This window comes from Vespula pensylvanica, chromosome 2 (assembly GCF_014466175.1).
Source record: "Vespula pensylvanica isolate Volc-1 chromosome 2, ASM1446617v1, whole genome shotgun sequence".
Taxonomy (NCBI): domain Eukaryota; kingdom Metazoa; phylum Arthropoda; class Insecta; order Hymenoptera; family Vespidae; genus Vespula; species Vespula pensylvanica.
Window position 1 is genome coordinate 2,253,893 of NC_057686.1, and position 16,147 is coordinate 2,270,039.

General features: G+C 36.0%; 1 protein-coding gene across 3 annotated transcripts in view; it reads right to left on the reverse strand.

The window, feature by feature from the left end:
- The window catches only part of LOC122626996 (potassium voltage-gated channel protein Shab), a 37,190-nt gene extending 22,407 nt beyond the window's left edge, over positions 1 to 14,783 (reverse strand). For 2 of the 3 annotated variants that reach the window (XM_043807684.1, XM_043807683.1), the window contains exons 1-3: positions 13,341 to 14,782; positions 3,803 to 4,649; positions 3,004 to 3,302 (exon numbers count right to left, since the gene is read on the reverse strand). In XM_043807684.1, the coding sequence (XP_043663619.1) occupies positions 3,004 to 3,302; positions 3,803 to 4,649; positions 13,341 to 14,654 (2,460 nt within the window). In that variant the 5' untranslated portion in view covers positions 14,655 to 14,782. Of the gene's footprint in view, positions 1 to 3,003; positions 3,303 to 3,802; positions 4,650 to 13,340 lie in introns of all 3 variants that reach the window. The other variant, XM_043807685.1, reaches the window with a different exon arrangement.
- Between the last annotated feature and the right edge of the window lie 1,364 nt (positions 14,784 to 16,147).

Genomic DNA, 16,147 nt, shown 5'->3' on the forward strand with positions numbered 1-16,147 from the left:
GGTAGAAGGATAGATAGGTAGATAAATATGTAGATAAATAGATAGATGAATAGATAGATAGATAGATAGATAGATAGATAGATAGATAGATAGATAGATAGATAGATAGATAGATAGATAGATACATATATACATGTAGAAGCAAAGTCTTCTTTCACGAAGCTGATGTGTAAGATTCTATTTAGAATGTCATACTATTTTCAGCACGAACCTCTATGCATCTATATATCGGACACGCGTGGCAACTCTTGGACTTTGCAATCGTTAGAAACATTGCGATCAAGGCATTTCTTACTATTATATATAAGGTACATTATATATAGGTACGTACATATAGATATATACATATGAACCCCGTAATAACGTTGGCAATCGAACGTATGTATAAAAGAAACGATCGCTCTTCTCGCTTTCCTTTGGTAACAAGGAATACATAAATTCAGATGGATATCGTTAGAACGATGATAGTAATAATTTGCATTGGAATTAGAAAATAAGCATATATCTTTGTTGATTTTTAAAAAGCTACATATGTTGCGAGCACGCCCGATATTATAAGTATTACGTGTAACGAAATAAAAATGATATTAATTAGAACGATTTTAATCGGATTTGTTTGTTCTCAAATCAACCTTTATTAAATTTTCTATATTTCAATGTGTTTCAAATAACTTTTGTAAAAATATTTTTCTTCGGCAATAAAATTGTTTCTAAATATTGAATCGAAACAAAATAAATAAAAATATGTTACTATCGATTAGATTGATAAGGATCGATAGGCTCTTCTACGTTATCTCTCATATTTTATTGAAATTTTAATATTTTTGTGATTGACGGTATCACGGGTGATTGAAATGATAAGGGTTAACGCACTATCTGCAATATTTATCGTATTTTATTAAAATTTTATTAAGCATATCCATATTCGAAATATTAGATCATAATATTTCATAAGTCGCAAATTATTGTGTTCATTAAAAACTTTTCCTTTAAGGATCATCGTGTTACGGAGCGGTCTAAAAATAAATTTCAACGTCGAAACGATATTGATTAGAGACGTTAATGAAGAATCGATAAAAGGCTATAAATCATGCCCAAAGATTCTTCATTCGTCTTCTTACGTTTATACTGAAATTTTCGAGCGTGCTCGATTAAAAGTACAAAGAAACAAATAAAAAAATAAATTAAAAAAATGTGTTAAGTAAATAAACAAAAAGATAAATAAATAAAAAATAAATAAATAAATGTATATATGTATATAGGTTTATATATATATATATATGGTGTCGATAATAAGCGCTGATATCTGGCTCCATCGCTTGTGTTGCCTTACACTAGAGTATAAAAGCACAGGGGGTCGGGAGCACTTAGGTCGAATTCATGCTAGCGACATAGTGCGACACACACCGATATTTTTGCGTAAAAAAGCAAACGAACGAACGAACGAACGAACGAACGAACGAACGAACAAACGTACAAACAAACGAACAAACAACGATCGTTCGTTCTCCGTTAATACGCACGAAACAAGAAAGAACTATGAAAGAAGGAAAAAAAAAGAAAGAAAGAAAAAAAAACGAAAGATAAGGAAAAAGAAAATAATAAAAAAATATCTGTGCAACTCTGAATCCACGCCAAATCGTTCGTGTATACGTTGCTGAGATTTAATTGTAGAAATAACTCAAGTCAAACGTCTACATTCAAAAATTCTACGATATCATTGTAATACGGGGAAGGGACAAATATTCTCCTAGGTGGGAATAAAAGTTCCTGGATGATCACTAAAAATCAATTAATATTCTTTTTCGAAATCTTTCCGATTAATTTTTCTTGTTCTCTTTTTTTTTTCAGAAACTATAATTGTAACTAAACTCGTACTTTGTAAAAAAAGAAAAAAAAGAAAAAGAGAAAAGAAAAGAAACTTCTAAAAAGTCTCGAAAAAAAATAATTGAGTTTTAAAATAATCTAGAAACTTTTGACCCACCTAGTAACTTTTTGAACCATTCATATACACGTACGTATATTTTCTTTTGTACACGTATACATAAATCGAAATTTGATATATGTATATGTATATGGATATATATATATATTATATACATACTGTATGTATATGAAAACGAAAAAGTGAATACACGTTGACAATTGCAATTGCAGTTTCTTACTCGACGCAATCCTGTGAAGAAGCAGGATGTTGCTGAGGGTTAACGTCAATAAGGACGATGCACTTGAACGATTTTTTTTTTAAACGAACGAACGAAACCAAAGCAAAGCAGTTCGTCACACAGACATATATATATATATATATATATATATATATACACACACAGATATACAATATGTCATAGAAATGATAAAACATCGACCAGCCGGAAAAAATATATCTAAATTTTCGTAAGTTAAACGACGAAACGTTCGCGGCCTTCCTGTGGTTTTATGCTCTACATTTTACGAAAGAGATGCTTCCTTCGGAAAAAAAAAAATTAATAAAATTGGGAAGCTATCTGATTCGCTATTTTTTGACGAGCCTATCATCGTCCGATTCCCGACGATATCATACACCATTGATAGATCATAATTTTTCTTTATATACCACTTCTTCTATTCAAAACTGTATTTGATATTTCGAATACGTAAAAAAAAATGGGATTAATTAAAGAAATATTAATATCCAATAGAAAATAATAAAAAATTGATGTACAATATATGTAGACATATAAACTTTTATTTTTCTACAAACATAAAACCTTGATACAACGTTGATATAACAAATATAACAAATCATGAGTGACTCACAAATAAACTGAACATGATAACGATATGATAATGATAATAATAAATAAATCAATAAAGAAAAAAGAAAAAATGTATATTTGATCAGCCGTCGAGAATCGTTTAGGCTCGAAAATGGTGAGGCCATAGAAAAAAAAAAAAAAAAACTTTTTACGAGTAACGTTATAGCGTTAATATTATCGAATGAGTATCGATATATTGAATACTTACGCTGGGTGTCGTATTGCCTTGATTCGCGTTCTGTGCCGGTACCTCGTCGTGGAAATAATCGTCGTTCTGCGTCCCGGGTACGCTCTGTGCAAAGTCCAAAAGACGACGATTCGGACTGTCCGGTGTCGTCGGTAGATCGTTCGGCAGATTCGGGAAGCAGGACGACGCACTACGACGATGGCGGGAGAGACTGTAATGCTCATAGTTACGATAGCAACCGGGACCAGTTTGTGCAGGACCCCGTCCGCATGCTGATTCACCTTCCGTGCTGTTACCATCTACCCCGGACATGTTGTGACCTGGAAATATGTATGTTAGAGAGCATCAGGAGTCTTGATCGAACGATTTATCACTTCTAATCGAATTTCGGAATCGTGATGGTGCTGCTCGGTTGGACGTCGTTGAAGGATTCGATATATACACGGTGTTTATTATTCAAACAGACGGTCAATTAAGAATATTCTTAGAGGTATCGTAAGAATGTATGTACGTTTATGACGTACATGTAGTCGATAAATAGGATTATACTTTTTGTTCGTACTACGGGTAAGGTAATGTCGAGACCAACTATTTCTGAAACACCTTGTATTTAAAAAAGTGCAGATACGAGAAGTATGACGTGCGAAAGGAACATGCTTGCGGATAATCGTTTCGTGACTTGCTCGGTGATTAGGTCATCGAGTAGTTGACGTTGAAATGAAAAGAAAAAGAAATAGAGAGAGAGAGAGAGAGAGAGAGAGAGAGAGAGAGAGTCACAAGGTCAATGTCGTCCATGTTTCGTCGACGGTCCGTCGCTTACCAGTATCAACGATGACGTCGATAAGGTCCATGCTCTTGGCGAAAGCATCCCTCAGATTGATGTGATGAAAGGAGACGATGCTGCCCTCTCTCTTAGCCCTCTCAAGAGCCTCCCGTCTCTTAAGGGCCTTCTCCCGTCTCATCTGATTCTTGTAGAACTCAGCGAAGTTGTTGACGATAATGGGAATGGGTAACGCGATTACCAGGACACCACATATACAACACACACTGCCGATCACCTTGCCGAGCGGGGTCGTGGGGTAGATGTCGCCGTATCCGACGGTGGTCATCGTGATGCCTGCCCACCAGAAGGTCTCTGGAATGCTTATGAATTTGGTCCCGGGCTCCTCCTTCTCAGCGAAGTAGGCGAGACTAGAGAATATGAGGACGCCCATTGCCAGGAAGAGCATCAGCAGGCCCAACTCCTTATAAGAGTTACGTAGAGTGAAGCCGAGACTCTGTAGCCCGGTCGAATGTCGAGCCAACTTCAAAATTCTTAAGATCCTCATTATACGAAATATTTGGACTACCCTGCGTACGTCTTGGAATTGGTCGGTCGCATTCTTGTTTGTCTCGACCAGGAACAGGGATACGTAGTACGGCAGTATAGCCAATAAATCGATCACGTTAAGACCGCCTTTGAAGAATTTCCATTTGTCCGGCGAAGCACTGAACCTAAGCACGTACTCGAGGGTGAACCATGTTATACACACGGCTTCCACCATGGCAAGCTGCGGATTGTCTTGAAAGTTCCCCTTCTCATCATTCACTTGCATACTAGGAATGGTGTTGAGAGTTAGTGCGATCGTCGAAAGCACAATAAAAAGTATTGATATCACAGCTATCACCTGGAAAACCGAGGTTCAACCGGTCAAACGTTAGTTTGATCGTTCACCTAATATATACTCCTCTAAAAAAAACCTTCAAGTACTAATGTCGACATTTTCTTTTGCTCCTTTGCATCTAATTCTTGTTTAATAATACCTAACGAAGACCTCCTAAGACGTAAAAGTGAGAGAGAGAGAGAGAGAGAGAGAGAGAGAGAGAGAGAGAGAGAGAGAGAGAGAAAGTGAGAGAGTGAGAAAGTAAAAAAGATAAGGAGAGAATAAGAATAAGAATAACAGAGAAAGACAGAGAAAGAGAAAGAGAAGAAGAGAGAAAGAAAGAGAGAGAGAGAGAAAGAGAAATAGAAATACAGAAACCAAATGAAACGAACGATAAATTCGAGTAATATAGTAGTACCTATAAAACAGAAGATTCTCTTCTGACACTCGAATTTTCTCCAATATTTTAACGATAAATTACGAATACGTGTGATACAAGCGTAGCTATCAAAAAGAAGATGAAGAAGAAGAAGAAGAAGAAGAAGAAGAAGAAGGACAGAGGAAATGAAAGTTACTTCAAAGTGTTCCAACAATATGGAGTGTTCCCTCTTTCCTCCTTTATTCAAAAATACGACGAAGCCATAACCAGAAATGGTATACACAATAAGCTCTCTCATCTTATGAAAAGCGATGTATAAAGGTGATCAAAAAGGCTGTTAAGCTACAGAGATGAAAAACTTAGAGGCTGTATATAATCTAGGAAAAATGTTCTTTTTTCCTTCGCGCAACAAAATGGCGAATCGAAGCGAAGCGACAACTATCGAACGATCACTGAAAATACGAAATGTGTATCTGGCGTGGAACAAAAGGATTGATTACATAAGCAAGAGAAATATGCTTGGATTATAAGAGAAATCTTAAGCTATCCCTTCCATTTTATTCAAAGATATATATATGTATATATATATATATATATAAACGCGATAAGGAGAAAGAAGGGATAAAAAAGAAGAAATCAAAAAGAAAAAGTGCAGAAACACTTCTACGGAGAATACAAAACGATGAATGTGTACATATCGATAAGAGAAGTAACGAGTTGAGATATAATGACGTATATATATATTATTTTTTCTTTTCTTTTTTTTCTCTTCATATATTGGAGACGTGTAAAAGTGCGAACGATGGACCAGCATAAAAAAGATCACCAACGGGCTAGGAAGAGATTTGAAGGAAGAACAATACACATATATATATATGTGTATATACGTATATATATATATATATACATACACATACACACATATAATATATATATATATACACGAAGGCAACGGCAATAACAATGACAACAGCAAAAAAGGACGGTCATTTTCATTTCCCATAGATTTGTCTGGGTTTTTTGTTCTCTTTTCTTTTTCTTTTTTTCTTTATCGTTTTTTATTCGATGGTGGAAAAGGGGAAAGGCGAATTTCTCTATCCGATATTGCGCAAGAAAATCGTCAGGCGCATTTAGAAGGCAAATATTGGACGCTTTAAAGCAGCAGCACCGAGAGGAGTGGCTCGTCGTTTAAAGGCAGTCTGCCCGACGTCGCTCGACTCACAAAAAATATGTTTTGCACGTTGTTCGGCAAGCGTATTGAAGAAACATCATTTATTTATTCCCTTCAAAACCCCGCTCCCTCTGTCTCTGTCAATATCATCCCACCCCCGAACGCCACACACGAAATCTTGATATACATGTTGTTCATTAACTGAATTCCCCCTGGGGATAATAAATCTGGCTTAAAGCACAGTGCGGAATATAAATCCCAACCAAAAAATATCTCCCTTGATATCTATGTAATATTTAAGTATATATATAGGTATAATTGATCTATTTAATCGCGCTTTTTAATATATAGTCTTCGTCGCGTCGTCGGTGCAATCGCTACAATGCGAAATCAATTCGTAGACATAAGGGTTATAGCAAAAATTATGTTGTTGTTAAAACGCAAAAAAGTAAGAGGCGCTCGTTTCGCAAATTTATAATTACGGGTAACCGAGCTAATTCGCCGTCTCGTGGCCAATCAAATCAAACAAGTTTTAATTTATTGTTGTTACAATCCTTTCGATTATATTCAAAAATTATTTCTAATGTTTTAATACGAAGAAAGAAAGAGTTGATTTTGATGATCATCGTTAACGATCAACAAAATATTTATTCCTCGAGACGGCGTTATTGGTATCTATCATTCGCAAATTTGTAATTATGTGTTAAAACCGAGCAAATTTGCCGTCTCGTGGTCAATTAAATCGAACTAATTCTGATATATCGTTAAAATCGTTTAAATTAAACTCAATAATTATTTGGAAATTTAAATACAAAGAAAGAGTGAGAAAAAGAGAGAAATAGAGAAAGAGAGAGAGAGAGAGAGAGAGAGTAGATTGTTATGATCGTTGTTAATTATTAACGATCAACTCGATTTTACTCCCATCGAGACAACGTTGTTCTATAATATATATCATTCGCAAATTTGTAATTATATATAAAATCGAACAAATTTGCCGTCCCATGATGAATCAAATCAAACTGATTAATATGAATTATTCAATAATTATTTTAAAAATTTATTTTAACATAAAGAGAGAGAGAGAGAGAGACAATTGATTTTAATGATTCAATCGTCAATAAATTAACTCGATCTAGATCCTCGAGACGGCGTAATTGTATATCTACGTCATTCGCAAATTTCTAATTACGGCAGCAAATTCGCCGTCTCGTGGCGAATTAAAAAAGAAAAAAGAAGCAAAAAAGAAAGAAAATAGAACACCAATCAAATATTAATCATTAAATTTAATAATCATTTTCAAATTTATCTTAAATCTGGCAAAAAATAAAGATCTGCTTTCAATGATCATTAACGATTAACTTCATCTATTATAGATCCTCGAGACGACGTTATGACTATATATCGTTTCCAAAATTTATAATTAAGTAAACAAAACTCGCCGTCTCGTGGTGAATCTTTGCAAATAAGAAAAAAAGAAAAAGAAGAATAACGAAAGAATCGTATTAGTTAAAAATCAATTCTATTAACTACGTCGATTTAAATTCATTCAAACAATTACTTTTAATCATTTTAACGTAAAAGAAATTAATTTTAATGGAGAAAAAAGGGAGAGAGAAAAAAAGAAAGAGAGAGAGAGAGAATAAATTTCAATCATTGATCATTGATCATTGTCAATCGTTAACGATTAACATGATTAAATTCCTCGAGACGGCGTAATAGTATAATATATATATATAATGCAATATATTTTCAAGCAAAAACGTAAGAAGGTCTTTGTAATGTAAGAATAAAAGGAATCTTGTCCTGCATGCATACAAAATGGATAAAAGTACTGTTCTCTCTCAATAGAAAAATAGAAAGAGATAGAGATTGATAGATATATATATATATATACATAAAGAGAGAGAGTGAGAGAGAGAGAGAGAGAGAGAGAGAGAAAGGGATAAATAGACAGAGAGAGATAGCAATAGAAACATAAAGACAGAGATAGAGAGAAAGAGAAAGAAAGAGAGAGAGAAAAAGGGAGAACAGTGATCATTTATCCACGTGAAAAGTAATCGTGCTAGTGGTGTACGACCAGTATATAATAAATGTGTACGTGTGTGTATAAGTGCGTACGGTAAGTATAATTGTTTACAGAAAGCTGTTACACGTGCGCTTTTAAATATACGATGTGCGGTCATATTATATTAGCTGCGAGGAAAAGCAAAGTTTCTAAACGAAATCGTTGAAGGTCACAGTTTCGATTTTTTCTTTTTTTTTTTTTTTTTGTAATCTGTAATTTGTAATTTTTCTTTTTGTTTTTTTCTTTATCGTTACAAAGGGACTTAATTCATTTCGTACGTATGTTATTAAGTAAAAGTTTTTGAATATGACACGCTCACGAGATATTGTGAGAGATCATGAGTTTTTCTTTCGAGAGGAAACTACGATTGAAAAAGTTTCGTTTCTACGATTTCGTTTGAAACTATGAGAAAAGAAAGAACGGGGGGATATAAAAGAAAATAGAGGCTTTGATATTATAAGTAGACAAAAGTAAGAAAGGAAGCCGGCGGCCCGCGATCGGTGTGCAAAAAAAGGCGAGATCTTTTCGTAAATTCGTAAATCAACGTGGAGGACACAAAAAGTGCACAGTGGAGATAAAAACGCAAGCTTTAACTTTGTATATATATATCTCCCCAAGTCGAATAATAAATCGCGTAATAAATGGCTCGAGTCGAAACTACGGAACGATCGTTTTTACTCGTGTCACTTGGTTTATGTTATGTACAAATGAATTTGGACTCGTTGAAAATGTATGTATGTATATATGTATATATATATATATATTAGATGCATATATATTTCCTTTTTTTTTTTGTTTTTATTAATATTTCTTTTCTATCCTCTCTTTTTTTCCATCGAACAGATCAACATGATTTTTTCGACGAATCAGTCATGCATTTCTTTTTACTGTTAATATTATTATTTTTCTTTTATTATTCTCTGTTTTTTTTTTTCATCGATTAGATCAACATAATTCGTCGAAATTGATCATACATTTGCTTTTTTGTTTCTTTTAATCATTAATATATAAATTCGAGTATTATCAATGAAAACGAACGTTCGTTGAGCTCGACTCGAGATCCTTCCATGATAATAAAATTAATTATTCGTGTGCTAGATCGACGTAATGAAATGAAAAAAAAAGAAATATTGTAATTTCTTTCAACGAAGAATAAAAGAAAAAAAAAAAAAAAAAAAAAGAAAAAACTATTGTACCACCGAAGAAGAGCTATCTTCTAATCCCGTTCTAAGTACTTCGATCACGGCGCGAGCAATCTTCTAGACATCGGTCTTATTGACCGATTTCTTCCTACCGTTTGAAATAAACATACGTCACGGAAAATCTATACGTTCTCTAACAATGATAAATCCGCGTTGGACACTAATATAAAACTAACGATAAGCTTCTTTTTTCTCTAAACGAAAAGAAAATTTTCTTCTTCGCGTAGATGAATCCTCGATATATATATATATATATATATATATATATATATATATATATATATATATATAGATAGATATACTGAACATGCAATATTACACGTCTAAAGTTCACGCTATTGTCAGCTCGATTTTTTTTTTTTTTTAATTAATTAACGTCGTTGATCATTACCCTTATCCACGATTTTTTTTTTTTTTTTTTTTTTAAATCAGAAAATTGTAAATCGTATATGGAAAAGGATTGAAACGAAATTGTTGAACGGAGTGCAACGGTTCCCTTTTTATAAAAGAGAATCGGTGAAAAAGACTGTACGAGACACTAATTTAGTTTTTTCTTGTCCTTTTTTTTTTTTTTTAATAACACGACACGTCGAATTTGATTGTGGTTAATTTAAAAAAAAAAAAAGTATCGCGAGATGCGATAGAACGAACAAACGGGGAATCTCACCGGCTTCGTTGGATCGTGACTGACGTGCCTACGTCGTGTGGAAAAAAGATAGTATTTCGTCGTGGAGTGAGAGCGCTTGGAGAGAGTCGATTAAAAAGGGAAATGGGTGCTGCCACGTTAGAACCCCGCACAATTTTTGTTAATCAATCTCAGAGCAATAGTGTGTGCAATGTGTATTGTTTGTGGTGTGTACGGCAACAATATTAGATATATATATATGTTTATATATATATATACGCATGACCATTTATACATATATATGTATATAAATATGCGTAGTATATAGATACGTATGATAATCATATATATATACACGTATATACATATATTGGTATAAGGTAAATAGATATATATATATATATACATATATATAAAAGTATATACATATACACAGAGAAAAAGAGACAATTACAACATTCGCGAAAGGGCGCCGCCTGCGTGCCTCGAAGATTCTCTCACAGTTTAATTTTCTCTCTCTTGCAAAATTTGTTGTTCGTTTTTCTCTTCTTTTTTTTTTTATTTTATTTTTTTTTTATTTGTACTTTTCATTTTACTTTTCATTTTCTTTTCTTTCTCATTTTTATTTTTATTATTATTCACTTGTTTTATTTTATTTCATTTTATATTACTTTTATTCGTTAATACCAATTTATATCTTACGTTCCTTTACCGAATTCGACGTTCGTACATACGGGAAAAGAATAGAAAACAATTCGGTGCTTACTCACATTTTCTACGATAGTGACCTAAACGTTCATTCTAAACGATCATCTACGTCTACTTGTTACAAAAAGAATAAAAAAATAAAAAATAAATGAAAAGAAAATTAAGTAAAAAATAAATAAATAAATAAATAAAAGGAACATTCCCGTGCGATATAATACTCGTCTATAGATATGAATTACTATGAAGTTTTGTATAAAATTACTACAGAAATTATTACGATTTTCTCTCGCTAACTTACCACATTACATCGATTAACATAATTCAATTCGATAGATCGATCGAATTCTTCTCGCTTAGGAACGTCGGATTCGGCGTATCGGAAACGCGCGTTTTCTCGTTTCATCTTTTTCATACGTTTCTTATTTGTGAAACAAATTTCACAATTTTTAAGGTATACTCTACTTACATACATATATATATATAACAATAACAACAATAATAATAATAATAATAACAACAATAATAATAATAATAATAATAATAATAATAATAATAACAACAATAATAAAAATATTTTTTGTTCCTTCCTTTTTTCTTTTTTTTTTTGTTTCTTTTTTGTTTCTTTTTTTTTTCGTTTCTGTTTTTTCATTCCAATACCATTTGTTAGAATAATAAATATTAGTTGTCGAATTGAATTCGCTCGTAGCGAAACTATCGTATTTGTGGTAGTTCATAGGGAGCGGTGTCGAGAAAGAATCTACGTGATACCTGGTAATCGCGTATAATGCACTCCCATTATCATCCATAGCACGTTATACATATAAAACGGCCTCGATTTTTTATTTTATACTACAAGGAGCTAGAAAAGCTTAATTATATATTGCAAAAAGGTATATATACATATATATAAATATATATATAGATATACGTAAGTATATATACATATATATATATATATGTTATATAATTAAATGAGTGTCGTCAGAACTGCCACCTAGAAATAAAACATACATTACGAAGATCAAGGTAATGGAGAGAAACAACATTCGACCTCTTCTACTATATTCAAAATACTTACTCAATTACTATTAATATAATAAATACAATATATACCTATAATAATTAAGAAAAAAAATTAATAATGATAATAATAAAAAGAGAGAGAAATAGAGAGAGAGAGAGAGAGAGAGAGAGAGAAAGGTGGGATAAGTGAAAGAGTGTTTTATAGTGATCACAAAAATTAAAAAAAAAAAAAAAAGATAGAGAAGAAAAAAAGTAAGAGGATAATAAATGGGTTTGAAATAGTAGCACAAGCGAGCATAAAATAAAAATATATATATATTAATAATAATAATATTGATAATAACTAAAATGCCAAAAAAAAATACAGAAAGTTCATCTAAATTAACAATTTGGTTCGTTGCGTCCTATCGACTGAAATCGACACACGTAACTACGAGCTTCGATCAGTCCTCGACGTTTAAGAAAAAATTTCGATAGAAATTCGATAGAAAGATTTTTCAACGAACGGAGTTTAACGCACGTCGAGGTACGATCAGGGTCGATATCGGATAAACTAGCCTAAGTGTAATAACGTTCTAATAAATATATTAAAGGCAATAAAGTGTCAACTTGTAACGTTCCAAACGATATACATACGCAAACGTTCGCAAACGTTCTCACTACATTTAATTAATCATCTATATATACAATATATATATATATATATATATATATATATTATAATATATAATGCACGTATGTATGTATATAACACAATATATGCTGTGAGCTACGTCGAATATTAATCGATGCTCTCTAATATCGATTTAATCAATATACCTTTGCTTGAATAGTAAATGCTCCGGTGGAAACTGTAAACGTGGAGACAGACCGTAAATGGATTAGTAAATTAAAAAAAAGAAAAAAAAAAGAATAATAAAATAACGAAAGAAATATTTTTATCCAGGTCACGGTGAATCAATCACGGTGAAAAATTTTACGAATAACGGAAACGTCGCGAATCGGTCAGCAAGTTCGAGAGGAAAAGAAAAAGGAAGAGAAGGAGAAAGAAGAGGAGGAGTTGATCATCGTCAACATCATCGGAGAGAAAGGGATAGATAAGAGGGTAGAAAGAAGGAGAATTAAATTCCTTTGGATGCCCTTCGACGTTTGCCTGGCTTTATCGATGCCAGAATATCATTGGCGTTGCGGCACGCTTGGCTACCGTTCAAAAACGAAGGTAAATCTCAGCTTCTTCGTATTTTCCTTCCTCCCACATTCTTGGTTAGACCGAGACGCGACGTTTTCTCTTATCGCGATTCCAGTTAGGCACGTGTCTCGTCGACGAACGAACCGAAAGGGTTAGAAAAAGATAGACGTATAGATAGATAGGGTAAAATGGATAGAGAGACGGACAGACAGATAGAGAGATAGATAGACAGATAGATAGATAGATAGATGGCTAGATAGATATAGATATAGATAAGAGGAGGAGAAAGAAAGAAAATAAGGGTAAAAAAAAAGAAGAAAAAAAATGCTTGGGAAAGCTTTCGAAAGACTCACCCTCGCGGCGATGGAGGTGGTTGGCTTCTCGAGAAGATCCCAGAGCCACTTTTGATACTGCGCGCATTGTCCCTCCCCGAACTCCTCTTCCTCCCTCTGCCTGAGGGACTCGGCCTCTTTGCGCATCTCCTCGTGGACGTGCTCCTTTCGTTGGTGATACTTGTGCTGACAGCAACTTTCCAAGTAGAGCTCATCGACGCCCCAATACTCGAGATCGTCGCTGAACGCTAAGACGCACATCTCGTCTACGAGATGAAGCTTTCCGGTACGATAAAAATTGAGGATCGAGCTAAATGATTTTGGATGCCGATCGAAGAAGTACTCGTTGTCGATGAGGGAATAGTCGTCGCAGAGTTCGGTGATCGCCTCGTGGGTATTACAATCGCGAAGACGTCCGAGCCGGGTGTGCGGTAACCTCTCGAGGGTACGCCATAATACTTCGTGTTTGACGCCACCGACGTTGATCGAAACCCGTCGATTTAGGGCCTTCGAACGCATTATCATGAACGGTTCCGGCGGTAGAGACGTCATAGACCTCGAGAAGGCACGCTGCTGCTGCATCTGCAGCGGCAGGGGCGGTGGTGGCGGTGGTGGCGGCGGCACCGATGTTTGTTGTAGCTGGGCCTGAATCTGCTGCTGCTGTTGTTGTTGTTGTTGTTGTTGTTGCTGTTGTTGTTGCTGATGTTGTTGTAGTATCGAGGCTTGTCCCGTTTGAACGAGAGCCCCACCGGCAGTGGCCGGCGGCGTGGCCGGTGGCGGGACCGAGATCGTCGGCGTTGGCCCGCCGACGACCGACGGGACTGCCGACGGAATAGCCGACGGTACAGCCGATGTTAGAGCCGACGGAAGAGCCGACGGAAGGGCCGACGGAATAACCGGCGAGAGAGCCGTAGTCACGCTCGTCGGCGCGTATCGGACCTCCTTCGGATAGCCTGTACTGCTACTCGTACGTTCGCCAGTCGTGCAACCGGTGCCAGCACCCATGACTACGACGGCTCCGACCGCCGACGGGGCCTGACTTCCGGTGCAGAACCCTCCGCCACCTACCGCCGCGGTAGCTGCGCGGCGTAAACTCGTCGCCGTCGTCGTCGTCGTCATCGTTGTCATTGTCGTCCTCGTACCGACGCCCTCGAACGTGAATCCTTGATCGTTACCGGCAATGCTTGCGATTCCATAGCTTGGTATCGCGTACGACGACGACGACGACGACGACAACAACACCACCGGGCCTGATGGGACCACGGCGCTCCCATTGCTACGGCGCTCGCTCTCCGCCGCCAGTGCGTCGTTCTCGAACCTCTTGTCGTTTAACATCGGCCGAGTACGTCAACGCTGACAGGCAGATTCGACTACGACGACGACGACGACGATGATGATGACGACGACGACGACGACGACGAGGACGACGACGACGACGACGACGACGACGACAACAACGACAACGACAACGACAACGACGATGACCGAGAAAACTCAAACGACCCCTCTGCTTCTCCTACCCCTACCCCTACCCCTCCTCCTCCTCCCCTACCCCTCCTCCACCGCCGCTCCCTCGCTACCTCTTCTCCCTCTCGCTCTTTGATTTCTTCTTCTTCTTCTTCTTCCTCTTCCTCCTCTGATTCGTCCTCCTCCTCCGCGACGACGTTACGCCTCGTCCGCTTCATCCGTCCCTCCGTCGATCTTCCACCCTCGACTCCCTCGCTACGAGCCACCCGGTCATCATCTGCAAACCATCAAAACATTCTCTCTTACTTAACAACCTTACCCTTCGACGATGCATCCGAAATACGAGTTAATCTAGGCCAAATTCGATTTTCCTTTCGCTTCATCCAACCATCCCTTCTCTCAACTTTCGTGCGAGTTTATGTGCGAAATCATCCTTACCATCTCCTTTAAACAACTACCCCACCAAACACCGATCCTATCGGATCGACCCCAGACGTAACGGGGCCAGATTTCGAGAACGATACAATCCCGAGCGTTACTATTTTCGTATGGAGCAAAACGCTCGTTGCAGTTACCGACGTTCTTAGGATGAACATATATGTAGATCACATTCTACGTGGGAGGGAAGGAAGACAAATGGGGGAGAGAAAGAATATAAACGATTTCGAATAAATCGTTGAAAAAAAGCAAAATTGTACACCGTATCTCTCACGCTGTCATATACGACTATCTTAGCACTATATTTATACGATTCTTTGGAGGTTACTAAACTCTGACCTAAATTCTATCGAAAAGCACCTGTCTCGATGATCAAGATAAGATCATCACACGTGGTTCGATGATATCCACGCGGATCGACTATAAAAATAGAACGTGACAAAACAAAAATAAGAAAGTATCTAGTCTTTTGGGAAATGATCGTCTTCTTTATTGCCAACTTTAGAAATAAAAAATTAAAAAAACACTTTTACATATCTACACCGCCGAAACGTCGTCATCGTTTTCAAACATCCTAACTCGAAATTTCCTGTTCTTGGAACGTCGAGAATCTAATGAATCGATTCCGTTCTATTTTCGGAACTTTTATCGGCAGAACATAAACTTCTGTCCGCGCGAGTACTGTAAATAGCCCAACGTAACCCCCTTGACCACCAAAATGTAACACTGTTTTGATCAAGAGAACACGTTTCCTCGATTTAGGAACTTCCATTATTTTTATTAATTTTAATGAAATTTTTCAGACATTCTTTTCTTCTTTCACCCGCGAACAAATTCTTTTTTTTTCTTTTCTTTTTTCAAAAATATTACAAATAAAAACTTTTATTCTCGAATCTTTGAATTTTATTAAAAGTTTACAGAAA